The 27,806-nt window shown below is 37.0% G+C and overlaps 1 protein-coding gene across 9 annotated transcripts; it reads left to right on the top strand.

The window, feature by feature from the left end:
• Positions 1-235: 235 nt before the first annotated feature.
• On the top strand, positions 236-27,590 carry LOC137818510 (solute carrier family 40 member 2). Of its 9 annotated transcripts, XM_068621977.2 has the most exons (9): positions 236-574; positions 1,069-1,219; positions 1,805-2,001; positions 2,290-2,769; positions 3,022-3,193; positions 3,389-3,526; positions 3,670-3,780; positions 19,414-19,477; positions 27,072-27,590. In XM_068621977.2, the coding sequence occupies exons 1-9, from the start codon at positions 459-461 to the stop codon at positions 27,173-27,175; spliced, it is 1,533 nt and encodes a 510-aa protein (XP_068478078.1). In that variant the 5' UTR covers positions 236-458; the 3' UTR covers positions 27,176-27,590. The 9 variants fall into 9 exon arrangements, with proteins under 9 accessions (XP_068478078.1, XP_068478080.1, XP_090152769.1 ...); XM_068621979.2 differs by lacking the exon at positions 19,414-19,477 and having other exon boundaries at positions 256-574; XM_090296643.1 differs by lacking the exon at positions 236-574 and having other exon boundaries at positions 1,805-1,976.
• The last annotated feature ends 216 nt before the right edge of the window (positions 27,591-27,806 follow it).

The raw sequence follows: 27,806 nt of genomic DNA on the forward strand, positions 1-27,806 counted from the left end.
TATAGATAAAAACAATTAATTTCATTAAAATATTTTAAAGTTTTAAAACTAAAAATTTCAACACACATAAATACCTCTTTAAAAGATTTGCGTAATTCTAATTTTTCATGTGCTATTCCACGAATATATATTATTCTATTATTATTATTAATATTATTATTATTATTAATAATAATATTATTATTATTATTATTATCGTTATGGATATTATTATTATTATTGTTGATGATGTATCATTGACTAGCATTATCATCTAGAGACAATTACAACAAAAACTGCATGTTGCTTGCTCAAGAGTTTAATGGTCAAAGGGAGTGAAAGAAAGGGAAGAATCTGTTATGGAAGAAAGCATCACATTGACTATCATTATCATCTAGAGACAATTACAACAAAAATTGCATGTTTCTTGCTCAAGAGTTTAATGGTCTAAGGGAGTGAATGAAAAGGAAGAATCTGATATGGAAGAAAGCATCACATTGACAAGAGAGCCTCTTCTTCCCGAACAACAACAAACTCCATCTTCTCTAATTAATCATTTGTATATTGGTCACTTCTTAGCAAGATGGGATGCCAGGTTTTTCTTTCACCTCTCACCATTGATTTAATTGTTTTAACTCAAATATTATTGATAGGTCACTAATCACTATTGTTTCCGGCGCTTAATTGATTTCACTTTTACAAGAATGCAAAGAAAAATTTCCTTTGTCTTCTTTATAGTTTTTAAAATCTCCCTGAATAGGAGGAGAATGGGTTTCTGCCGTATTACCAAAACGGATTAATTGAAATGGTTGTTTGTCTTATGAAATGAGAAATTTTTTAGTGGGATGTGATATTTAACTGTATCAATTACCCCTAATTGTACCATCCTGGGAAATATACCACATTAGATAAGATATAATATACATGCATGGAAGGTGTCTGGGAGTTAGTTACTTAATGAATTAGGAACATTCTGTCTTGGCTTGAGAGTTGAGATTTTCAAAATCACTGATTCCAAGGGAATGGGTTGCACTATTTTGTTTGGTTTGGGTTTTACTGGTTTAATTCACTGTGCCTCTGTGTTTTCAGGATGTGGGAGTTCTCTGTTGGTTTATATATGGTCAACATATGGCCAGACTCTTTGTTGTATGCAGCAATATATGGTGCCGTTGAATCTGCCTCCATTGCACTGTTTGGCCCCATAATTGGAAGATGGGTTGATAAGTTGTCTTATGTGAAGGTGTGAGACCAAAGTCTTGCTAATTATTTTATCTGCTTTTATGCAAAGGCTACTAGTGCTTCTGACCTGTAAAGCTTTCTGTCCTTTTGCTAAAAGCTAAACGATAACTTCAGATCTTTTCTATTCTACTTGTCTTCATAGAATTATGGGTCCATTATTGACAGGTCTATCTTTTTTCCCCTTTACTTTTATGTGGGTATGAATGAAGAGGCCCAAAAAACGGAAAGAAATGGGTAAAGAGAGGATTATATAAGTGAAACTGCTTATAAATCTGATGCCATAAAATTTTGATCAAGATGTGAAGTCTTTGCTTAAACCGTTGGTTCATTCTGCTTTTGGACTTCCTCTATCCATCAGATTCTTTGTTTAAGTCCTTAGATTCTACCAGCATATGCATGTGAAATGCCAAAATCATTTCAAGAATTATCTAAAGAATAAGAGATGAACAAAATTCAAAGATAAAAAAGTATATAGCAATATCTGACACAGGTAGCTTTAGTTATTTAAATTTGGTTCTTAATTATTTTATTATGAATATCAAGGTGTCTTTGGTGAAGTAACTCTGTCAGCATACTTTATTGGCAGGTTTTGCGGTTGTGGCTGGTGACACAAAATCTCTCTTTTGTTATTGCTGGGACAGCTGTAATTGTTTTACTTGTCAACTCATCTTTGAAGTTTACAAATTTTTCAGCTTTCATATTACTGTCATGGACCATCAATATCTGTGGTGGAATTGGTGTGCTTTCTACTCTTGCTGGTACAATCTTGATTGAAAGAGAATGGTAAAATTAGTTGTTGTCTTTACTATGTCTCAAATTTGCAACTCAGAAGAATATTATTTATTCCAACTTTTTTCTGGTTTTCAAGTAGTTTAATTGTGCACAGTAAAGGAAAAATGGTATTTCAAAGCATGATTAGCACCTCTATTATGTCACTTCAGAATGTAATGCCTTTGCTTATGTTACATAATCTAATGTCTTAAATTTAACTGAATCATGAGGGATGCTTAATTAACTGGAGAAAAATATTTTTGTCAAGAACATGATGTTATTCTTGTTTCTATTATACAGGTTGTTAGTTATAGCAGAAGGTCAACCCCCAGAATTGCTGACAAAGATGAATTCAGTTATAAGACGCATTGATCTAACTTGCAAGCTTCTTGCTCCTGTTATTACTGGGTTTATAATAAGCTTTGTATCACTAAAAGCATCTGCCATAACATTAGTACTGTGGAATACTGTGTCCGTTTGGGTGGAGTATTGGCTTTTTACATCTGCATATAATGGGATTCCAGCATTAGGCCAAAGTAGCCAGAGGAGGATGGCAAGACTTTCACAAAGTGATCAACATAAAAACAATCCAACTTTGGAGGAAGATAGCTTGCTTTCTGTTATTGGTGGTAGCTCAGAAATGGTGGATAGAAAAAGCAGTAAAAAACTTTGTGAGAAGATTTCAGAAATTCCTTATGTTGCTGCGTGGAAAGTTTATCTAAAGCAAGAAGTTGCCCTTCCTGGACTAGCTCTGGCTTTGCTATTTTTCACTGTACTCAGGTGAAAGCCTACAAAAAAAAGTGTAGCAAGTAAATATTACACGAAAAAAAAAAAAGACTAACCAGAATTAGCCTTTCCCACTAATGCTTAAAATATCCAGTTTATTTATGAAGCAGGTCAGAAACATGTCTTGCATTTTATTTTTTTTGCTGTTTGTCGGGCATGAAGAGTTGTTAGAATCAAGATAAATATATTTTTTCTCTTTTAAAATTCTAATAAGAGTCATTGATAAAACTTCAATTTTTGCCTCAGCTTTGGAACTTTGATGACAGCCAACTTAGAATGGGAAGGCATACCTGCATATGTTATTGGAATAGCAAGAGGAATAAGTGCTGCGATTGGAATTGCTGCAACAGTTGCATATCCTGTGCTACAGTCTCAAATATCAACTATTAGAACAGGACTTTGGTCTGTATGGTCTCAGGTATAAATTTAGTAATGAATGGCTCTAGAATGTTCTGTATAAATGACATGAGTACCAGTCAAATACTCAATTTTCTGTGAACTGAAAAAAAATGTATTATTGATATGACATTAGTATATAGGTTGTTTGATTAAATGGGTTATTTCTAACGATCTGTGTTGTCCTTGTTCATGTATGTTGTGCATTCAATTGCAGTGGACTTGCCTCCTTCCATGTATAGCTGCAATATGGATCCAAAGTGGCTGTCTATCATCATATATTCTTATGGGAAGTGTAGCCATTTCTCGGCTTGGATTGTGGATGTTTGATTTGTCTCTGCTTCAACAAATGCAGGCAAGAAATTACCCTTATTACCTGAAGTTACTTAAATTTTCCTAAATCTTTTTTTAACAAAATGTCTATGATCAATCACTGAAGTTATCTTTCTTAATAATCATCTTGGCCTGACTTTTGTTTCATTAACTTTTTTCGTACAGGATCTTGTTCCTGAATCTGATCGTTTGATTGTTGGGGGTGTTCAGAACTCACTTCAGTCTTTGATGGATTTATTGGCCTATGTAATGGGAATCGTAATATCTGATCCACGGGTGAGTTTTTAAACATCCATGTCCTACCCAAAAGATTTTTTTTTATATATATACTTGCTACCTGAAAATTTCCCTTTAGGTCTGTCATAAAAGACTTTGAGTATCTCGTCAAATTTCAACTTCTGACAGAATTATTCTAATTTCACTAACATCAAATTAGATCTAACAAAAGTACCCCTATTTATTATTCTAATTATTACAGTTGAAAATTTACTCTTTAGACAACAAATTTGTCAGAAGCATCTCCATTATTAGAACACTCCCAAACTTTCTTTTGCACCATATAACTGTTGTTTTTTGTTTAAGGATAGAAGAAAAACAATAGAGCCAGGAAACAGTATAAAGTATTTTGAATTGGAAAAAGCCTAAAGCTTTTATTGAATCTGGCTTCTATTCACTGAAATAACTTAATAGAAATCTGGCTCCATGATTTTAGGAGTTGCTACTGATAGCTGAATAATAAAATATGAAACTAGTTATTCTAACAACTAGAAACAAGTAACATATTCTTATAAATTTAATAATTGACTTATTCAAAATTAAAATTAAAACTGCTTTGATAGCATCTAAGGCACGTTACCAACACTCCTCCTTGCATTGGAGGATGCAAACTCTTAGTTTCTCCCTCAAAAATTTAACCTGCTGATTTAGAATGATTTGGTTTCTCCTGTTGAAATACAATCGCTTCCCTTTGATATAATTGGATGTTCGGACTTTCAACTTTTAACTTCTCAATCAACTCTTTAATGTTTTTTATTTTATCAACAAAGAATGAAATTAAATTAAGAGGGATACAAAAGGGGTATCCCAACCCTTTTATATAAACCAAACCACATTAAGAATCTCCAAGAATAAAGATATGAACAGACACCCCAGAAGCAATAGATAGATTTTTTTTTTTATCAACAAAGAATGAAATTAAGTTAAGAGGGATACAAAAGGGGTATCCCAACCCTTTTACATAAACCAAATCACATTAACAATCTCCAAGAAAAAAGAGATGAACAAACACCTCAGAAGCAATAGATAGATAATGTTTGCTGCATAAGCTAGACATCCTATTCCAGCTAGCACCGTGCTCGTATTGGAATGCTATAAGCACAGCAAACTGCAGCTACAAAACCATCAATACACCCTGCCTCTATTGGTCTGTTATAAGACACATCAAAACAGAATCCTCCATCATGTCCTTAACATTCCTTTTGACTCCCTGGCATACAAGCACATATGAACCCAGAAGCAATAGATAGATAATGTTTGCTGCATAAGCTAGACATCCTATTCCAGCTAGCACCGTGCTCGTATTGGAATGCTATAAGCACTGCAAACTGCAGCTACAAAACCATCAAAATACACCAAAATATTGGTTTTCTCCACCACCTCATTGACATTCCTTCTACCCAGCTTGCAGTGGCACGATTGTAGCACTTGTCACAGAATTAATCACTTCAATGCAACATCTTCCATTCGCTCATTTTTGGACTTTGGCTTCCCCCTGTTTGCTCCTTTTAAGCTCACTTTTATCAGAAACCAACTTCCTACTTGCCAGGGTCCATCTCGCACTTAGATTGGTTGGAGTTTTCAACTTCAACTTACACAGAACCCTGAACCAGCATACACCCTGCCTCTATTGGTCTGTTAAAAGACACATCAAAACAGAATCCTCCATCATGTCCTTAAAATTCCTTTTGACTCCCTTGCATACAAGCACATATGTCCTTTCCATCTTGCACCAGCTGCAGGCCGTGACAAACCCACCAACACCTCCAACCAACTATAAATCCAGTATAGGCCGTAGTCTTAAAACTCTTGGCATCTGAGAGTCCTAATTATAACTTCTAATGCAAAGCATTGGATTAAGAATCCATTCTACGAAAGAATAAGTAAAGGAATGCACCTTGTGCTTCATCCAAAGCCAGGATTTGAGTTGAGCCTTCTGAGACACCTCCTCCGCATCTACTAGCCCTTTTTTGAATACAATCAGGTTCCTTTGGTCCCAGATACACCTAATAACAGATGCCCAAACACCTTTCCATACCAGGTTTTGCTTCTTGCTAGCATTGCTCAGAAAAAAACTCATAAAGTGCAACTTTAAATCATTTTGTTGAATAGAAGAGATACCTATCCATTTGAAGCACAAGGACCATACCCTTTGTGCGTATTTACACTCCAAGAAGATATGTTGACAAGACTCCTCCTTAAGCTGACACATTGCACATAGCGTAGATTCCTTCATCACCCCTCTCCTACTCAAACTCACCCTTGTTGGGATTCTATCCAGCAACACTCTCCAAGCTGTCACGATCACATTTGGGAATGCCTTAGTCTTCCAAAGGAGATTAAACACATCGGATTGGGTTCCGCGAGACTGCTTGGCAAGACACTCATAAGCAAAATTCACAGAAAAAAGGCCTGGTTCTTCCTTCCCCCACACCTGCACATCCACGTCATTCCTTCTCATTAGTGCCCCTGATAGCAGTGTAAAGAGGTCTGCTTCCAGTGATGATTCCCACTCAAATCTGGCACGCCTCCATGTCAGCCTCCATCTCCAATCCGAATTAATCCACACGCCATCTTCACCCACTGTTTGCCCCTGGTTTAAGGATAGGGAGAACAGTCTAGGAAACAAGGATTTGAGATCAGAGCTCCCAACCCACACCTCCTCCCAGAACTTTACTTTGTCTCCACACCCTAGTTTCTAGCTTAGTTCTTCTTGAAACCATTATTTTCCTCCTCCCTCCATGCATGCTTTATAGAGATCTTTCCACCACCAAGATTGGAGTTTGACTAGTGTATGGACGCTTCCAGGCTCCAACCCATACTTTGAGTCCAATAACTCCTTCCACCTTCCCTCCTCTTGAGAGATACAACGCCATCTCCATTTAGCAAGGAGAGCATGGTTAAACTTTCGTATTTCTCTTGAACCCAATCCTCCCTCCTCTTTAGGTTTGCACACATCTTCCCAACTAACCCAACAAATTGGCTTGCTTTCTTTCCCCCAACTCCACAAGAATCTCCTTTGGATAGAGGTAATCCTCTTATAGACTAAGTCAGGGGCTTTGAAAAGGGAGAGATAATATAGAGGTATAGCAGATATGACAGAGTTGATAAGACAAATTCTCCCTGCCATGGATAAAAATCTCCCTTTCCACACATTGAGCTTCGCTTTTAACTTGTTAACGACCGGTTCCCAGAACTGCTTCTTCCTGGGGTTACCTCCCACTTCAAGGCCCAGATATTTAAACGGTACTCCCATTTGTTTGCAGTTCAACGTCTTTGTATAACATGCTACATCACTACTTTGAACATTGATGCCTGCAAGCTTTGACTTATGGAAGTTGATCTTCAACCCTGAGGCTAATTCAAACCCCCTTAAGATGGCCTTCAAGGTTACCACGTTGTTGAAGGAGTCTTCACAAAGAAAAATAGTGTCATCCGCAAACTGGAGGATGCACACCTCAATCTCCTTCCTTCCAAACTTGAGGCCTGTCAGCAAAGTGGTTTTCTAGCACTTCTAACTATCCCAACAAGGCCTTCAGCTACAACTAGGAAAAGGAAGGGTGCAAGTGGGTCTCCTTGCCTTAACCCTCTAGTCTGCTTGAATTCCTCCGTAGGGCTCCCATTGATTAACACAGACACAATGGCGGATTCCAGACATCCTTTAATCCATGCGATCCAGAGGTTGTGAAACCCCATCCTGGATAGCATATCATATAAGAACGCCTATCTAACCGAGTCATATGCTTTTTCGAAGTCCACCTTTAGGCTCAACCCTCTTCTCCCACTTCTCCTTAAATCCTCAACAACTTCATTGGCCATAAGAACACTGTCTAAGATCCCTCTTCCTTTCACAAAGGCTGATTGGCATTCATCTATCAAAGAGGGCAACACCTTCTTCATTCTACTAGCTAAAACCTTCGAAATAATCTTGTACATAGCTCCAACTAATGAGATGGGTCTATATTGCTCAAGCTTGGACGGGTCCCTAACTTTAGGAACCAAAGCTATGAAAGAGGCGTTACAGCCCTTCGGGATACTTCCCGTCTCATGAAACAGGGACAGCGCTGCCACAAAATCTTCTTTTAGCAACTCCCTGTTCTTTTTGATGAAGTTGAAGTTATAACCATTTGGGCCCGGACTTTCTGTACCTTCACACTGCCACACTGCATCCCTAATCTCTTTCTCAGAGAAAGATGCTAGGAGACCCTTGTTATCAGTCGAAGATAGCGACTTGAATTCAACTTCATCCAATCTAACCCTTAAATCTTTCGTTGCTTTGAATCTAGCTTCAAAAAGCTTCTTTGCTTCTGAACAGACAGTGCTTGGTTCCTCACACCAATGGTCCCCCACCTGGACGCCTTTCACTTCGTTTCTGAGCCTTCTCCACCTCAAGGAGGAATGAAAGAACCTAGTACAGGAATCACCATTCTTGAACCAGTTAGCTCTCGCCTTCTGGCAACTGAGAGATTCAATTTTCTTATCATTCTCTTTCAAGCGACTAACCAACTCCAATCTTTTCAATCTATCGTTTTCCACTAAACCCCCCGAGCAATCTTGACAATCTAGAGCCTCCAGATCCTGTAATATCCTCTTGGTAGTGTCAAGGTTGCCAAAAACATCCCTGTTCCAGGACTTCAGATCTGATTTGAGGAGTTTTAGCTTTTCTTTAATCTTTGTCAAGCCATACCCCTGCACCGAGTAGGACCGCCATTTGTCTTGCACCATCCTGCTGAAACCTCTCTCCAGGAACCAAGCATCAATGGTTCTGAAGGGTTTGGGACCCCAGTCTTTCTCTACAGACTTAACCACCATAGCACAGTGGTCTGACACGTCCCTTCTTAATGCATATTGCTTACTCATGGGCCAAAGCTGCAACCACTCTTCATTTACAAACACTTTATCAATTCTACTCTTTGCCATTCCATCAGGTTTAAACCACGTAAACTTCTTACCTACTAGAGGTAACTCTAGTAGAAAGATGGAGTCAATGAAACTATTATAGCCAATTAACTCACTTGTCTACTCTCCCCTACCTCTAACGCCTTTCCTTTCACTTCTGCCTCTTACCGCGTTGAAATCCCCACAAAAGCACCAAGCTGGTTCATGGCGAGCCATTTTTACTTTAGTAAGGTCCTCCCACAAACTCTTTTTACCATTCAGTGTGCATGGAGAGTAGACGTTTACCACCACACACCTAGAGGAAGATTTTATGTAATGGCCAAAGATGATAATAAAGCCTGTTCCCATCAAATGATTTTTGTATTCAAAGGCTTCTTTATTCCACATAGACAACAAGCTTCCATTTCCTTTGTCTCCTTTGTTATGCATCCACCCCACCTTATTATCACCCCATAGAGAAAAGCCTCTTGCATCTGAGAGTTCTTTAGATTTAGCACACAGACAAAATCTGCTCCCTCCCTTCCTATAATATGTCTCATATATCGTGCCTTTGTGCCTCTCCCCAAACCTCTAATGTTTAAGTTTACTATAATCATAAAGGCCCATCCTTCTTACCCTCCTCGACAATTCCCATAAACTCCAAGTCTCTTGTTTCCATACACGAGTATTCCTTGACAACCTCATGTTGATCCCCACGACACCTGATCCCTAGCCGATTACTGATCTCCCAGAATTTTGACGGTTCCACCACCGGGTCAGATACAAACAACCATTGGTTACAGTTGTCAATATCCCCATCAGATAAAGACGCAGAGGACATACCTTGCCTGAACAGAATAGAGCTACCAGCCTGCGAGATTTTTGCATGTAGTCTTGCAGAGCGCCTAGGATGAGAGTTTGGTACTCCCAATTCCATCCGACCTTTCAATTTGGGTCGACGTTGATAGGTTCTTGAGAATTTTCCCACTGACGCTTCACCCTCTATTGGGCTTGGCGAGAGAGCTCCTCCTTCGCACATCATCACTGGCCCTATTGCGTCTTCCACGTCTTCGCTGGGTTTCCCGCAGTTTTTTATCATTGTATGTGTCAAGCACTTCTTCACCATCCCACTCACCATTCCAGTGTTACCAGAGTTGCTTCTCTTCTTCATTTCGTTTCGCTCCTCCTATAAGGACTTCACACTCGACCCTCCTTGCGAACCACCATTACCATCCGAACAGTTACCTTCGTCACTCTTCGATTCATAATCCAACAGCTTTGTCCCTGACTCGGATCCACCAGGTCTCGCTTCCGACTGCCCCTCCACTTCATGGGCCTCCAATTTCTTACTTAGGCCCAAAATCGTGTCATTTACTCTGAAAGTATTCATGTTTTCTAAGTCCACCACAACCCATGCCAGGTCAGCATGGGTACAGGGTATGTAAGAGGTAAAACCGCAGGTTTGATAAAAGGAGTTGACAAGCCCAGGTTCCTCATAAGCCTTCTGCTTCTGCATTTCCTCATCCATGACAGATTTATCACCTTTCCGCTAACACACCCTGTTGCAAGAAGAAGTCTCCTCCTTTAAAACCTTTGACTTATTCTTTTCTTCACCAACCCCTTTCCCTTTTCCGACCTCATTTCCGTTTAATCGGAAATCCTCCCCAGCCTTGTGATTGTGCTCTTCCTTACCACTTTCCACAGAAAAGATATATTCTTCAACATAGGTATCTGATGAGGAGATACTATCAGAAGACTCATAGAGGTGATGGCAACCCTTGCAATGGTCTACTGTGGAGAGTGGAAGCTCCTCTACAATAGAAATACTAAGCAACTAATCGTTAATCTTCGTCTTATTTGCCACCCTTATATAACGTTCAATCCCTAAACGAACTTTCAGATGAGCAAACTGTAAATTTTCCCACAACAGTGTGGCATTGTCGATAGAGATGAGAGTGGTTGCATCACCGACCACTCGTGCAAAGCAATCTTTATTCCATAGGGAGATCGGTAACCCATAGCACCTTACCCACACTTCTTTGTCGCCCGCTACCCTTGACATAGTCCAAGGTTCGATACTTTCATAGAGACTATCAAACCACTCTCTATTCACCTTGATTAGCTCCTCCATGTTTTCTCCTTCTCTAGGTGTTAGGAGTGCTAGCTTATCCCCCAAGGATCTCACTCTAACCATATTCAACCCTCCTCTTACAAATTCTTCTTCCAGCTGTTCGAAACCCAAACCCGCAATGCAATGGCCAACTACACTACTCTTCATCCAAGGCAAGGTTAGGGTCTGTGTTTTAAAGCCTACTTCCTTCCAGTCCCTTCGTTCAAGGCCTCGAACAACGTCCGTAAACGATTTTTTCTCCCTGTTATCCACCCAGACCTTCTTCCCTTTCTTACGTATGTTTTCACTTGTAACCGTTGTCTTCATCTGCTCATACTTGGGCCTTTCCATGTTCAGATGACGAGCATCCATTCTCTCCACCCTGGGTCGTACTTGGTGCCGACGATATTTCGGAACATTCACATTGAGTTTTCTATTCCCTACATAAATTTGATCAAGCTCCCTCTCCAGTTTCCCCACATTCCTTACATCAAAGAACCTCACAAATCTGAATCTTCTACCCCACCTATTCAGTCTGCGCGAGATGAAAACATTTTTCACCCTTCATCTTTGGAATATTTTTAGCATATCCATCTCTCCAAATCCGTTGGGGAAGTTGGAGAAGAAAAATGTTGTGAAGTCATTTGACATCCCAGGGGACTTACGGCCAGGGCCATGGCCTCCGCGTCTCACCATGACGTTTGCTCTGCTTCCCTCCATTCTTTAGGTTTCGCGCTTCATTTTCTTTTTAGATTAACTTTGCGTCTTCTATGGAGTGCGCGGAGGTGGTGCGTCTTCTCCGAACGAGTGCGGCGATGGTGGCGATTGAGCAGAGCGGTCGCGCAGTGGTAGCGATTAGGTCGCAGGGTGGTGGCAATCGAGCAGAGCGGTCGCGCGGTGGTAGCGGTTAGGTCACAGGGTGGTGGCGGTTCGTTGGAGAGATATCACAGTAATGGTAGCGGTTAGGTCACATTCACATAGCAAGCTTACCGCAAGGCGAGTGGAATCAATATCTATTTATCCTTTGTCAAGGAAGCCCCAAATGTTCTCGGGCGTGTCGGTGAGGTACTTCAACCGTCCCGCCGTAGATCCAGACTCAGAATTGGGAATGGAGCTTGACTTGAGACTGGGATTGGGAGAGGGAGGGGATTCGACCATGCGCAGAGGCGATGTTGCTGGAGATGTCGTGCACACAGTAGATATGATGATATCAACTCTTTAATGTATTAGTGAAAACATTCTATATCAGAACTTCTTATCCTTGTTTCTGAGCCTTCAACTCTAAATTCAAGTTAGACACTTCTCATCGTACTCTACCTTTTCAACTTTCTCTAAAGCAGATTTTGCTTCTCTAATGACAAAATCATACTTCCTCTTCCACTCCTCCGACTCCTCTTGAGCAGAGTAAGCTTGTTCCTTTACTACTACCAACCTTGCTTCAGTAACACTACTTCTAGAGTTGGGGGCTGCTATTATAGAACCAGCTTGTTTTCTTCTTCTTCATTTTCTTCTTTCTTGTGCCAAAATTTAGTTATATCTTCTTTTATTGAAAAAACAATTTGCTCCTCCTCTAATGGATTTAAAGCAAAAAATTTCTTCATTTTAACTTGAAAAATATCTTTGCCATAGCATTTTTAATTGTGCAGGATTTTGTTTTCAAACAACACTTTATAACCCATTCAACTAGTTGTGCAACACTCAATAAATGTTTATCCATTATAGGAACATAAAACACATCATAAATGAACTTTGTGACTGAGTAGGTTGAGATTGCTATTTTTCCTTTGCAATGCTTAGTTCCTTGAATAGATCCTTGTTATTTGTCATGTGGTTAGTACAACTACAATTAATAAGTCAATTATGACATGATCCATCTTGGAGAACCATGTGGCAGAAAACAAATAATCCTCCTCCTCTTGATCAACAACCTTAGCCTCTTCACATACGGTTGTTTATTGTTGGCAACCTTTGACCCTTCAACATGTGGTTTATCATTGTTTCTATAAATAATAGCTTTGTGCCTCCGACAATGTGGGTAACTTTTCTTTTCACCTTTACCTTTGTTGTAATTATTTGCTCTGCTCTCACTGCTACCTGAAAGATTCTTCTTGTAGTTTTTCTTTTTCCATGTTCTAGCTTGTTGGTTCTTAGCCAGTAGAGCACCTTCCATAGTATGACCCTGTCTCATAAGCCTTTGTTTCTCTTAGGTCTACAAGGCATGTAATTCTTCTACAGAGTGATTTTGGTTAGATCCTTTGTATTCTCCAAAGTGGTTATGGGTGCCTCATATCTTTTTAGCATTGTTTCAAGAATTTTTTGATAATTCTTGAATCATAAAAGTTGGTCTCAAGTAATCTTACCTTGTTAGCAATACCTTGTTTGAGTACTCTTTAATTATTTCAAATCTTTTATCCTTTGGAGATCAAATTCCCTCTTCCATGTTCAGCACTTACATGTCTCGAATATTCTCCCTTTAAATAGTCCCATATTTCTTTTGGTGTTCTTAAAGTCGTGATCTTAGTGAATATGGTTGTTGAAACACCAACAAAGAGACATGATTGTCCATTGCTTTCCAAGTTTTTTTCTCATGGTTTTTATTTGGGCCATGGGTGGGATTAAGTACTTCATAATACTTTTAAAAAAATTCCAAAAGATCCAAAGCCTCTAAATAAACCTCCATTTTACAACCTAGTGATCATAGTTTGCTCTATTAAATTGTTAGAAATTTGATTCAACCTTACAAAACAGGTTCAGTAAGATGAGGTTTTCCCTCACTTAAATACTATAAATTGGTTTTATCTCTAACCAATGTGGGGTTTCCAACACATCCCCTCATACTAAGGACATCATGTGTTCATGCCGAGCACATCGAGCATAGGAATCGAGGGGGTCTGATAGCGGATGATAGGATATGCCCAAATCTTGACTAGAATAGACTCTGAATGTTTGCCATCTTAGTAAGTGTGTTTAGGACTAACTTAACTCACAAAAACAACCTAATAAGTTGAGGTTTGTGTTGGAACAATTGACTCTACAAGGAGGGGTTGCATAAAGCCTTAGACATTTTTTTCGCAGTAAATTAAACTAGACTATCTAGGATCACACAAAGCAAACAACACAACAAAGATTTATACTGATTCACCCAAACCCATGGACAACGTTAAGTTCTCCCTTAAGCAAACAACTTAAGTGGTTCCCACTTGAATGATTACAACGAGTACACCAATCACTTATGGTTTAACTTTCTTAATCTCCCCTTGAGATTAAGAACTCTCAAAAGCAATAAACACTCTAAAAGAGAGTAAAAATTAAGCTCAAAGGATAAACTTTACAAAGTGAAGAATTACAAGGCTATAACTCACACCCACAAAGAACACATAGTTTTCAATAAGCTTGATAAAATTTGTGTAGGTACAATTGGATCCAGAAGGGGAGGGGGTTGTTGAATGGTGCTTGAACTCAATTCACTTATTTTTAACACAATAAAATACAAACTAAAATAAGCAAGATGTTCCATAATTAGGAGATAATTAATTTGTAATTAAGTACAAATTTCATTATATATTTATTAGGACAAATGTGATATCTTTCAGTGATTTGATTTGATCTGTATAGCTTTAGTTACCTATTATTTTTTTTTCTTTTAATTAGGTTGTAAATAGTCTATAAATTTAGATGTAATCACATTTGTAAACACATCTCAAAAATACATTTCATCTATTTCTTCAACTTGGTATCAGAGCTCCCGATCTGTGAGACTCTGCTTTTGGAATTTTTTTTCTAGGCTTCATTGTTGCAATTATTTTTCTCGGCAGCTTTCATTTTTGCAAAGGTTTTGTTTTTTCTCTGTTGACCACCACTTTGTATCATTGACCTCCACTCCCACCGCTGGTAGCCGAGCACCATTGTTGACCGCCAACCACCACTGTCGCTCACCGTTGTCGTCAACCTCCACTGACCACCACCGCTAGAAAAATTTTCCAACGAATGTTTTTTTTGAATAGGACCACCACCAGATTTTTGTCGATCTGCAATCCAGTCGATTTTGTCTCATCATCGTCAACTCTTACTGATGTCGGATAAAAAGACAACCCCTCCTAGCTCCAATGATCTGCAGGTGTTGCAAAGTAACTATCATCTTGATGGAAGCAATTACCTGCAATGGGCCCAATTGGTTCATGTTATCCTCAAGGGAAGGATGATATTGAATCACCTAGAAGGGAACCTTCCAGCAAATAACAATCCTAAATATGAAGATTGGAACGATGAAGACTCTCTATCATGACCTGGTTATGGCCTTCTATGAAACCAGAGATCAGTCGAAATTGTATGTTCCTCTCCAATGCTAAGGAGATTTGGGAAAACCTTTGTCAAACGTACTCTATGAAAAAGGATATTGCAACATGTTACGAGATAGAAAACAAGATCTTCAATACAGGCGAAGGGATCCTTTCAATTACAAACTAATATGGTATGTTGAATGGCTTATGGATCGAATTAGATCAATATTATAATTTGAAAATGAAATGCACAAATGACTCTATCACACTAGCACAGTTCCTTAAAAGGGTATGAATATTTAAATTTCGTTTGGACTAAACTTTGAATTTGATCCAATTCGGATTCAAATTTTGGGTATGGAAAAACTTCCTTCTTTCTTAGAAATTTTTCACATTGTACGAGGGGAAGAAACTTAGAGGTTAACAATGTTGGATAGGGGCAATTCTGTTGATAGTTCAACTTTGTCTACTAGCAATGGTCCTATAAGAGGTCCATTCCCTTCATTTGGAAAGCCTCCCACAAAGGCTAATCTTGATGATCGCTGGTGCAGCTATCGTAAGAAGAAGGATCATACTAAGGAAAGGTGCTTCAAACTTCATGGAAATGACAAGTTCTTTGAACGTACCAGAGGATTCAAAGGTACCATACAAAGGCATGCAAATCAAGCCTAGTATGAATCTGAAAGTGCATCAGCCCTACCTTTCCCTCAAGTAGTAGAGGAGGTCCCAACTCTTAGTAAAGAAGAGTTAGAACGTTTACGAGCTCTCATGAATTCTCTTAGTAAGACTTCTAGCTCTTGTTCTTTAACCATAAGTAGTAAAAGTTCTAGCTTGTTGATGTCAGTTGATTTTAGGATTGTTCATTTAGGTCACACTTTAGATTTATGATTGAGATTTTTAAGGAAATTAAGAGTGAAAACCTAAGGAAAATCCCTACTGGACATTAACTTAACCAAGTGGTTAAGTAGATGTGAATGTTCATTTCACAAAGACAAAAGGAAAACACAATTATAAGGTGAAGATGATGACAAGATATAGTGCGAAATTAATCAATGAAAATAATAACAAAAGGAAATGACCGAATACATATAAGGAAGCAAAACAATAACATATTTATGAATTGAATGGAATGACAATGGAAGGAAAAGATGAAGGAAAAAGGAAGCTTATGAGAAATGGAGTTTGAGATGATGAACACGCCACTTAGATGATGAAATGACTCCAAGATAAGTGTTGGAAGCTGCCACTTGAAAGCTCTCAAATTCTCACAAGATAAGACTAAAAGACTAAGAGGACAAGCCTCACTAGCATCTCACACAAAATGTGCAGAGTAACTTTTCTCTATTTCATTCAACTTGTAAAATACACTAGGTAAGCCTTCTATTTATAGGTAAAGGAGCCTTTGAGAACAAGCTAAAGGGGTAGGATGGAAAAAGGGAAAAAATGGGCAGCCTTAGGGTTTGACTAAGTCAATCCCGCATCCTAGGCTTGTCTTTCTGGAAACAAGGTCAAAATGCTTCCAAAAGGGCTAGGAACAAGCTAAATGGCTAACCACACCCCATATTATGCTAAAGGTACCTTATTCTAGCCTATATTTTCTATTTGGACCCCAAAAGTGAGCCAATTATTTACAACATATTTGTATCTTATAAGAAGACCAAAAGGAAGAATAGTTGGTGGTGTGATGGTTTATGCTCAGCTCCTTTGGTGAGGTTCATGTGATCCTTGGTGGGTTTATGAATTGGTCGCTAAGATGATAGTTCACCATGTGCTTTGTCTTTTGCTTCCTTGGTCATCTTCGTAGCTATTTGGGTTGTATCATGCCCCCCAAGTTCAAGAGAATTCGACCTCGAATTCAGAACTCCTACAGATAACATAGTTAGTTTGTTCACATTGGACATTAACTTAACCAAGTGGTTAAGTAGATGTGAAGGTTCATTTTACAAAGGCAAAAGGAAAAGACAATTATAAGGTAAAATTGATGCTAAAAGGTGCGGAATTAAAGAACAAGGAAAAGAAACCAAAATAGATTTCCCAATGGAAACAAGGAAAACCAAACAAGAACATGATACAAAGAGTACAAATGGAATGACAATGGAAGAAAAGATGAAGGAAGGACAAAACTTATGTGATGGATTTGAGAAGTGGAACACGCCACTTGGAGTGTGATTGGCCTCCAAGATAAGTGAAGATAGTCGCCACTTGAGAGCTCTCAATACTCACAAGATAAGACTTTAATGTTAAGAGGAATTCAAACCTCATTAACACCTCACACAATTTGTGGAAAGTAACTCTTCTTCTATTAATTTCAACTTGTAAAATACACTAGGTAGGCCTCCTATTTATAGGTGAAGGAGCATTGGAGAACAAGCTAAAGGGGTAGGATGGGAAAAGGGAAAAAATGGGCAGCCTTAGGGTTTGACTAAGTCAAACCCGCATCCTAGGCTTGTCCTTCTAAAACCTAGGTCAAAATATCTCCCAAGGAACAAGTTAAAATGCTACCCACACCCCCTATTATGCTAAAGGTACCTTATTCTAGCCTATATTTGCTATTTGGACCCCTAAAGTGAGCCCAAATTATTTACAAACATATTCTATTTTTTAAGAAAACCAAAAGGAAGAACATCTGATATTTTGGTTTATAGCTTCTTCTTCTTTTGTTGATTCTTTCTCGAGGCTTGGTGGGGCATGACTTTGTATCTTGAGATGACTGACCCTTTTGGGAAGTGTTTGTTGTGTCCTTAGTCATCTGTCGGTTTGTCTCAAAGATCAAGTGCAGAGGCAAAATTCAGAGTCATGGCTCAAGGGGTTTCTGAACTATTATGGATGAAGATCATACTCGATGACCTCAAAATAAAATATGAAGCTCCTATGGATTTGGCATGTGATAATAAGTCTACTATCAGTATTGTACACAATCTATTTCAACATGATTGAACAAAACATGTAAAGATAGATCTACATTTCATTATGGAGAAATTGGATAATGGTCTTATAGCCATAAAGTACATCCTTTCAAGACTCCAATTGGCATATATGTTTACTAAGGCAATTCCCATAAAACAGTTCAAAGATCTTACTTGCAAGCTGGAATGATAGATATACATTCACCAACTTTATAGATATACATTCTGTAATTAAGTGTAGATTCCAATCTCTATTTATTAGGACAAATTTGATATCTTTTAGTGATTTGATTTGATTTGTATAGCTTTAATTACCTATTATTTCTTTCCTTAATTAGGTTGTAAATAGTCTATAAATTTAGATTGTAATCACATTTGTAAACACATCAGAAATACATTCCATGTATTTCTTTAAAGAGATAAAGAGAAATGTGCATAGAGTTTTATACTGGTTCATCCAATCACAAGGCTATGTTCAGTCATCTTAAACCCTAAACCCTAAATAAACCATTTAAGACTACATCACTTCAGGTAACAAGTATTCTACACCTCACCAGGAAACAAGTATTTTAAACCTTTAAGACTAATACCTCTCAACAACTGAGAAAACACTCTGGATCAGAGAGTAGCTCACTCCCCAAAATATGAATGCATTAAAAAGCAAATAAGAAATATTCTCTCAGAAAGACTATACACACTCAAAATGTAAATTGGCTTTGTAAGCTTTTTCTCGTGTAATTGTTGTGTGGTCTTCTTCACCTTCAAGGTCTTTATATAAGTTTCAGATTGTGACCATTGAGGCTTTGATTCTTCTTTTTGTTCACATATTCGTTGGATGCTGGATATATAAACTCTTGCTTTGATTGACTTTTATGCGTCTTGGACTTTAATTGTAGTTTGAATTGTTTCTTCTTTAGTCTTTAATGTGAACATTGATACTTCACTATTGTGATCTTGAGTATTTGATGTTATATCCCTCATCATTGTGTATTGTTCATCATCTTCTTCATATCAAACGCGAATATATCAACTTCTGCTTTTATTATATTTTGTGTGTCCTTGAGCATGTGAAATAATTTGAATTGTTTCCTTTAATATGTGTGATTGTTTCTTCAATCATATCTTTATCACGTTGTATCTTCAAAGTGTACTGAACGCTTGATATGGAAACTTTGACCTTATAAATATTTGCACGTCTTTGTACTTGAGATTTCTTTCCATACTTGTATATGTGAGAACGTTGATAGAGTATATATGGCAATGCTTGGATTTTGTTCTTCACTTCATCATCACGTACTTCTTCGTTGGATAATTTCCTTAAACAACTGAATAAGAACGCTGTATTGAATCTTCAGTGTATCAGACGTTGAATTTGGAATGTTCTGTTACAAGCTTTGAATGCTTCTTTGCCTTGTGATAAATCTTTAAATTGGATTTTTTTTGCACGTGCTTTCTCTAGGCAATGATTGGTTGTCGCTGCTTGATTACATTAATCTTGCTTGTCAACTTCGTGGTTTCTCAAGGTAAAACATTAAGTATGTAAAGTCTAGATTTGACTTATGTGCGTTTTTTATGATCCTAAAATACATTTAGAAACATTTTGTGAGACTCATCAATCAATATAATTTCTATATCAAAGCATGTTTACTATTGAAAACAATAACTTAGATTATTTCTGAATTATTACATCTTTCCATTCTCATATACACATTCAGAAATATTATAAACACTTTCTAATCTCAAATTTAGTTTAAGAGCAATAATATATTCAAGTTCATACTCAAATTAAATATTTTCAAGTGTAAGTCCAATTCCTCTTGAATATATTACATAAAATGTTTCGAAACACCTTTAAAGTATTATCATATATACTTTATGTTTTTCTAAAATTTTCTCATACAGATTTTGATTCAATCAATAATAGTACAATTGTATTCAAAATCAATTTGTCTTTTCTAAATCATTAAAGCACAGTATATTCAATGAAAGCAATTGTGTCATATGTTAATACTGAAAACATATTGTATTTTATGTTTCAATTATTCGTTTTGATTAAAAACTGTTGCATAATCAGGAGAATTATGTTATAATTAAGTGCAGATTCCATTTTATATTTATTAGGACAAATTTGTTGGTGATTTAATTTGATTTGATTTGTACAGCTTTAAACACTCATTATTTCTGGCTTTCATTGCCTATTATTTCTTTCTTTAATTAGGTTGTAAAACAGTCTATAAATAGAGACTGTAATCACATTTGTAAGATATCTCAGAAATATATTTCATCTATTTCTTTCCACTTGGTATCAGAGCTCCTGATCTAGGAGACTCTGCTTCCGCAATTTATTTATTTTTAGCCTTCATTGCTTAATCATTTTCCTTGACAGCCTTCATTGCTGTAATCATTTTCCTTGATAGCCTTCATTGCTGCAATTTTTTTTTTTTTTGGACAGCCTTCATTGCTGCAACTTTCTATTTTCCTTATCCTTTCTCCATTGACCACCACCACCACCTTGCACCATTGACCGTTACTGCCACCGCCATTGACCACCGCCGACCACCACTGTCGTCGCTCGCCGGAAACTGCACCGCTCGCCAGAACTGCCACTGCTCGCCGGAAACTGCCGCCGGCCGCCGGAAACCGCCACCGAAAAATTTTTCCGGCGGATTTTTTTTTTTTTTTTTGTGAACAGGATCAAATTTTGCCAATCTGAAAAACTCAATTGGTTTTGAACTCTCATGGACTCCCGTAGTAAGCCATCTAGCTATTGTTCCTTCACTATGAGTGGTAAGAGTTCTAGTTTTTTATCCTTTAATGCTTCTAGTACTGAAAATATCTGGATTATAGACTCTGGTGCTACTGATCATATGACACCTCATTCCTCTTCTTTTTCATCCTACACTACTTTATCCGGTAAGCCATATATTACTGTTGCTAATGGTTCCACTACCCCCATTAATGGTTGTGGTAACATTCACCTTCAACCTTCATTTCCTTTAAAAAATGTGCTTCATGTTCCCAAACTATCCAATAACCTCTTGTCTATTCAAAAGATTACCCAAGATTTAAATTGTGCAGTGGTATTTTTCCCTTCCCATTGTGTTTTTCAGGATCTTGCCACGGGGAAGACTATTGGAATTGCTAAAGAGTAGGGCGGGTTATATTATTTACAGCATGAAGAAAGTAAAAAGGGTGCTAGACTACAGGCACACACCTCTAATCTTCAGCAAGGTCGTGATTCTTGGTCATCCTCTCAGATATGGCTTCAACACAGACGTCTTGGTCATCCTCCATTTAGTACCCTAAAGTCCTTATTTCCTGTTTTATTTACAAAAGTGTCTGCTGAGTCATTTCATTGTGATGTTTGTCAGTTTGCTAAACACCATCCGACAACTTTTCCTCCCAATGGTAATAAAAGTTCTAAACCTTTTGATCTTATTCATTCAGATGTATGGGGCCCTTCACCTATTCCTAATATCTCGGGTGCAAATGGTTTGTTTCATTTATTGATGATTGTACTCGGGTTACTTGGATATTCCTCATGAAAGATAAGTCTGAAGTTTTTCACTTGTTTGTAAAGTTTTACAGAATGATTCAAATACAATTTGAAAGTCCAATTAAGAGATTGCGTTCTGATAATGGAAGAGAATATGTGAACCAAAACCTTTCCAAGTTCCTTGAGGAAAATGGAGTTGTTCATGAATTAACCTGTGTGGACACTCCTTAACAAAATGGGGTTGCTGAAAGGAAAAATCGTCATCTCCTTGAGGTTACTCGAGCTTTACTTTTCCAAACATCTGTTCCTAGATCTTACTGGGGGGAAGCAGTCCTGACTGCCACTTATTTGATTAATAGATTACCCTCTCGGGTTCTAGAGGGTGTTACTCCTATTCAGGTTATAACCACATTCTATCCTTCTATTCCCATGTTGAATAGTCTTCAGAATCGTGTCTTTGGTTGTCCTGCTTTTGTCCATGCTCATAGTCCTTATTGGGGTAAGTTAGATCCTTGTGCCATCAAATGTGTCTTCATCAGTTATGCCCCCAACAAAAAGGGGTACAAATGTTATCATCCTCAAAGTCGTAAAGTTTATATTTCCAAAGATGTCACCTTCCATGAAACAGAGTCTTTCTTTCCTAGTTCTCAGCTTCAGGGGGAGAGTATTCAAGAAGCTGAGGACCTTGAGTTGCCACCTTTTCCTTTGTTGCAGGATTTCGTTCTTAGGGAGGATGACAAAGACCCTGCACCAACATCATTACCAGAGAAGAATAATGAAGACAAATATTTTGGAAAACAATATCAGCGAAGGCAACAAGAACCCGTCCTGGTCGAACAACAACTTCAATTGTTTAAACCGGAGGTAAGAACTCATACCAGTGAGACTCTTGAGGACACCTTAAATACTGCTTTTGAACCTAACCTAAATGATTTACCTATTGCCTTGAGAAAAGAAGAAAGATCTTGTGCACCAGAGTTTTCTTTCAGCTATTGATTCTATCAAAATCCCTACATCGGTACAAGAAGCCTTAAAAGATGAGAACTGGATTCGAGCCATGAATGAAGAAATGAGCGCGTTAGAAAGGAATGAGACTTGGGAGATTGTAGAGAGACCAAAAGATAAGAAAGCAGTGGGTTGTAGGTGGATATACACAGTTAAGTATAAGTCTGATGGCACACTAGATCGGTATAAAGCAAGGTTGGTTGCAAAAGGGTACACTCAAACCTATGGGATCGATTATGAGGAGACTTTTGCTCCAGTGGCAAAAATGAATACCGTCAGGATTATTCTCTCCCTGGCAGCACACTTTGGTTGGGCAATGCATCAATTTGATGTTAAAAATGCCTTCTTGCATGGAAGCTTGGAGGAAGAAGTATACATGGAGATTCCACCTGGTTATGGTATTGTTAATGAAGGGAATAAGGCGTGCATACTTAAGAAGGCCCTATATGGTCTTAAAAAATCACCTCGTGCTTGGTTTGGAAGGTTTACTCAAGCTATGGTATCTTTGGGGTACCGACAAAGCCAAGGTGACCATACTCTGTTTATAAAACATTCTCAGAATGGTAAACTCACTCTACTTTTGGTCTATGTAGATGATATGATTATTACAGGTGATGATGAGATTGAAAAACAAAATTTGAGGGAGAGACTAGCTGCTCAATTTGAAATGAAGGATCTTGGGAAGCTGAAGTACTTCCTTGGGATAGAGGTTGCTTACTCGAGACAGGGCATCTTTATTTCTCAAAGGAAATACATCCTTGATCTTCTCAAAGAGATTGGTAAGTTGGGTTGTAAGCCCACTGGAGTGCCAATAGAGCAAAATCATAGGATTGAGAATGATGAGGAAAACCCAAAAGTGGAGAAGACACAATATCAAAGACTTGTGGGAAAACTCATTTATCTTTCACACACTAGGCCAGATATAGCCTATGCAGTTAGTGTGGTTAGTCAATTTATGCATGATCTAAGAGAAAGACATTTGCAGGCAGTAGATAAAATTATTCAGTACTTAAAAGCCTCTCCAAGAAAATGATTGTTATTCAAAAAGGGGGAAAACTTATCCATGAAAGTATATACTGATGCTGACTATGCAGGATCGATTGTTGATAGGAGATCCACCACAGGCTACTGCATGTTCTTGGGTGGAAATCTGGTGACATGGAGGAGCAAGAAGCAAAATGTAGTTGCAAGATCAAGTGCAGAGGCAGAATTTAGAGCCATGGCTCAAGGGGTGTGTGAACTCTTATGGATGAAGATCATACTTGATGACCTAAAAGTAAAATATGAAGCTCCTATGGGTTTGGCATGTGATAATAAGTCCGCTATCAGTATTGCACACAATCCGATTCAACATGATCGAACAAAGCATGTAGAGATAGACCGCCACTTTATTAAAGAGAAGTTGGATGATGGTCTTATAGCCACTGAGTACATCCCTTCAAGACTCCAATTGGCAGATATGTTTACTAAGGGACTTCCCACAAAACAATTCGAAGATCTTACTTGCAAGTTGGGAATGATAGATATACATTCACCAACTTGAGGGGGAGTGTTGCATAATCAGGAGAATTATGTTATAATAAAGTGCAGATTCCATTTTATATTTATTAGGACAAATTTGTTAGTAATTTGATTTTATTTGATTTGTACAGCTTTAAACACTCATTATTTCTGGCTTTCATTGCCTATTATTTCTTTCTTTAATTAGGTTGCAAAACAGTCTCAAAAACATTTTCAAAGAATTCATAATATCAAAACGAGTATTGAAAACATATAAGAATCATTTGAACAGTATATAGAATGAGAATTCTTAGTTTGGAAACTTCCTTGTTCATTTGTGCATCATCATCTGCCATGTGTTTGACTTGATCATCATCTGATGTGTTGTTGATTCTCTCATCGTTTGTCAAGTGTTATGCTTGATAACATAGTCTAGTGAGTTCTTCTATAGACATCGTCTACCATCTTTATGAGACCTTTTAATATAGCTCTTGCATGGTATGACCGTCGTTTGTCACTTCCATCTAATGTTAAGTTTATACTTGTTATCATCTGCGTGCATTGTATGGTTTAACGCTTGTATTTTATTACATTGTCTAGCGTCTATGTTCTTTTTTCATCTTCATAACATATCTTATAGTATTTTGTTATCATCAAAACTTTTAGACTCTCAATCTGATGGGTAATAGATTGTCTGGTATCTTTACAACTTGTCTATTGCACTTGTGTGTTCTTCATCTTCTTGATCCCTTTATGTAGATTATTAAAGATGACTGTTGAAGTTATCTACATGTTAATCTTTGATTCTGCTAACTTCAATGTGTATCTTCAACATTATTAGCTTGGATGCTTGATTCAGAAAGTCTTGATTTGATTCTTTCATGCGCTCTTGCCTTTGTTCTGCTTAAGGAAACAAATCAAACAAATTCGTATATATGATAGTTAATTGTGATTAAAATCAAATTGCATACACTTGTTTGTTTCCTTATAAAACTAACTTTTAGACCATTGATCATAAAATCACCTTTAATTATAGATTTTATAGTAGTTGGAAATCATTTCAAACTCTTAATATTTATCTAGAGATAATTTGATTGTTACGACTTTTATTATGACTTAATCCATATTGACATTCCATGTGGTCTATTAGACCGTCGATCGTGATACTTGTTATAGATACAAGATGGTCTACCATATCCATCAGCCGCAACAAAACATATGTTATAATGTTTAGATAAAGTAAATATATTTAAACACATGTAGTGTTTTTTATCATCAAAACTTCATAGATGGTCTATTGACATAAGATTGTCTAGGGTCTCAATAGTTTGGCCTCACTTATATATTATAGTTTGGCATTATCTTTAGTCGATGGATCACGATTAGGCTAAATTCTTAATGATTCTGATACCATATTAAGATAGTGAAATTTAAGTCTAACTCATCTTCACTAAAGTAAGATGAGCTTTGCCCCACTTATATGGTTTAAATTGGTCTTATCTCGAGTTGATGTGAGATCTCCAACAATTTTCAAATGGTCCCTCAAGAAGAGAAACAATTTGATACCAATTATTGGTTTTTGTATAAGGATAAAAGAAAAACAATTAATTGGAGAAACAATATAAAATAGGATTAAATATGTTTTTCGTCCCTGTACTTTCATGAAAAATTGGTTTTCGTTCCTAGTCCAAACTTTAAACCTCGTTCCTAGTCCAAACTTTAAACCTCCTAGGTACTTGTAGTAAGGAAGCCAGTTTTTTTTACGTGATAAACAAATTTTCAATGTGGACTAGGATGTTAAGTTATTTCATGTTGACTCATCGCTGACATGGATGTTATAATATTATAATACAATCCACGTTTGAAATTTGTTTGTTACGTAAAAACAACATTAGTAATGACTTATTCCAATAGTTTCCTTACTACAAGTATCAAGAGGTCTAAAATTTAGACTAGGGACAAAAATATATTCTTGGTACATGGACGGAAAACGTATGTAACCCTATAAAATATTTTTAATTACAAGTATAAAACTTTTATTGAATGAAAATAACTGTTGAGACTCTAAATGATCTCTTGACCAATTAGACAATCTATGACCCATTAAACACTCTGATAACCATAAAATCATACATGAAGTATATGTTTTGATGATAACTAAAACTAATTGAATTTTTTACTTGTATCTTGAGTGTTCTAAACAATATTTCTACAACTACAATATTCAGTAAACTCTTTAAGTGTCTATAGTACGTGTTCATGATAGACGATCTGATAAGACTTGTTCATTGCATAAGAGAATAAAATTCAAGCCGATCATTTTATTTGTGATTTTGATTATTTAATAATGTTGCGTAGCTACAGTATGTAGTAGACCCTGTGAGCATCTACAACTTTTGTTCATGACAAACCGTCTGATAGATTGTTCGTGATAGACAGTTTAATTGCATAATAGAATTTAGATTGAATGTCTTATTTGTGATTTAAATATCATCTAATCTAACAATGATTAATAGAAATTGCACAACATCTAAGGCATATTTCCGACAATAACGATGCAATAGAATCTAGTTCATTTTCTGGATGGATAAACCACAACTCAACACACATGATCTCTTATTTACTAATGTCCCTTTTCAACATTTTATGCTGTGTGAAATATTGTCTTCTAATTGGTCTGCTGCACTGATAAAATGCATGCTTAGCTATGACAAGGCTAAAACAAGCCAAGTTCATTCACATCAATGCCTTTGGTTGAAAATTCATGCCACAAAGTAGCATATTTTCCAAACAAACTTGATTTCCCACAACATCACAATAATATAACTTTGGCTATAATTTATTTCTTTTTAGTAAACTCCGTAGTGTAAACTTAATGAAAAAAATTCATTTATTAAAAGATGGCTATTGTAGCCAACCTCGAATTTCATTTGAAGATTTGATCTGTTACCATACTCAATAGCATCATCTGGTGCTGTAGCCTACTTCAACTAGTCGGATAGAGCTTTTCTTCTTATCATTTTCATCGTCAAAACATGGGTATTACTTTGAATCTAATGCTTATCAAAATCTCAAATATGTTGATCATGCTTCTTTCTATCTGTTTGACTTTTCAGGAATTTTGGAAGTTGACTTTGTTATCCTTTCTAGCAGTCACATTAGCTGCACTCCTCTACTGCATCCATGTGTACCATGTGCGGAAGCACATCTTTCACTTTGATCGTCTAAAGTTAAGGTTTGGAAGGGCATCTTAGGCTACAAAGGTTTTGAGATTGGGATAAAGTTCTGTGCCGTTTTGAAGAAATATATACAATTGTGATCTCTAATGAGTGGAATTGTTCACATAAATGAAGGTTTTAAGCCTAAAGAACAACTTCTCTTCTTGTAAATAATGTCTGTATCATATTTGCACCTCATAGATAATAAGATTATTATCATTGTCATCATCTAAAATACTTCAGTTGATTCACCTTTTCAAGCAAATCTCATGCCAAATGCAACGTAAGTGATGCAATACAGATTGTTTGATATTGTGATCACGTTCAGAAGAATGAGTCTTGTAAGAGTCAAACACTGTACAATTCAGCTCATAAGGAAGCATTTACAAAACTTGAAAGGAAATTTCTTCATTCACGTAGTTTCTTTCTGCACCTCCTTAAATATTTTAATTTTAAAATTACCCTTTGGCATAAGATGCAGGATTTTTATTTTTATTTTCATTTTAGAATTTGGAATACATTTTTTTTTTAATTCAAGAATTCGGAAATTATTTTCAAATCCAAAAAATATATTTCAGTCTCTTGAATTCATAATACAATTTTGTATTCCAAATTTTAGAATTTTAAATGTAT

This window comes from Phaseolus vulgaris, chromosome 10 (assembly GCF_051622355.1).
Source record: "Phaseolus vulgaris cultivar YP4 chromosome 10, ASM5162235v1, whole genome shotgun sequence".
In the NCBI taxonomy this organism is placed as follows: Eukaryota; Viridiplantae; Streptophyta; class Magnoliopsida; order Fabales; family Fabaceae; genus Phaseolus; species Phaseolus vulgaris.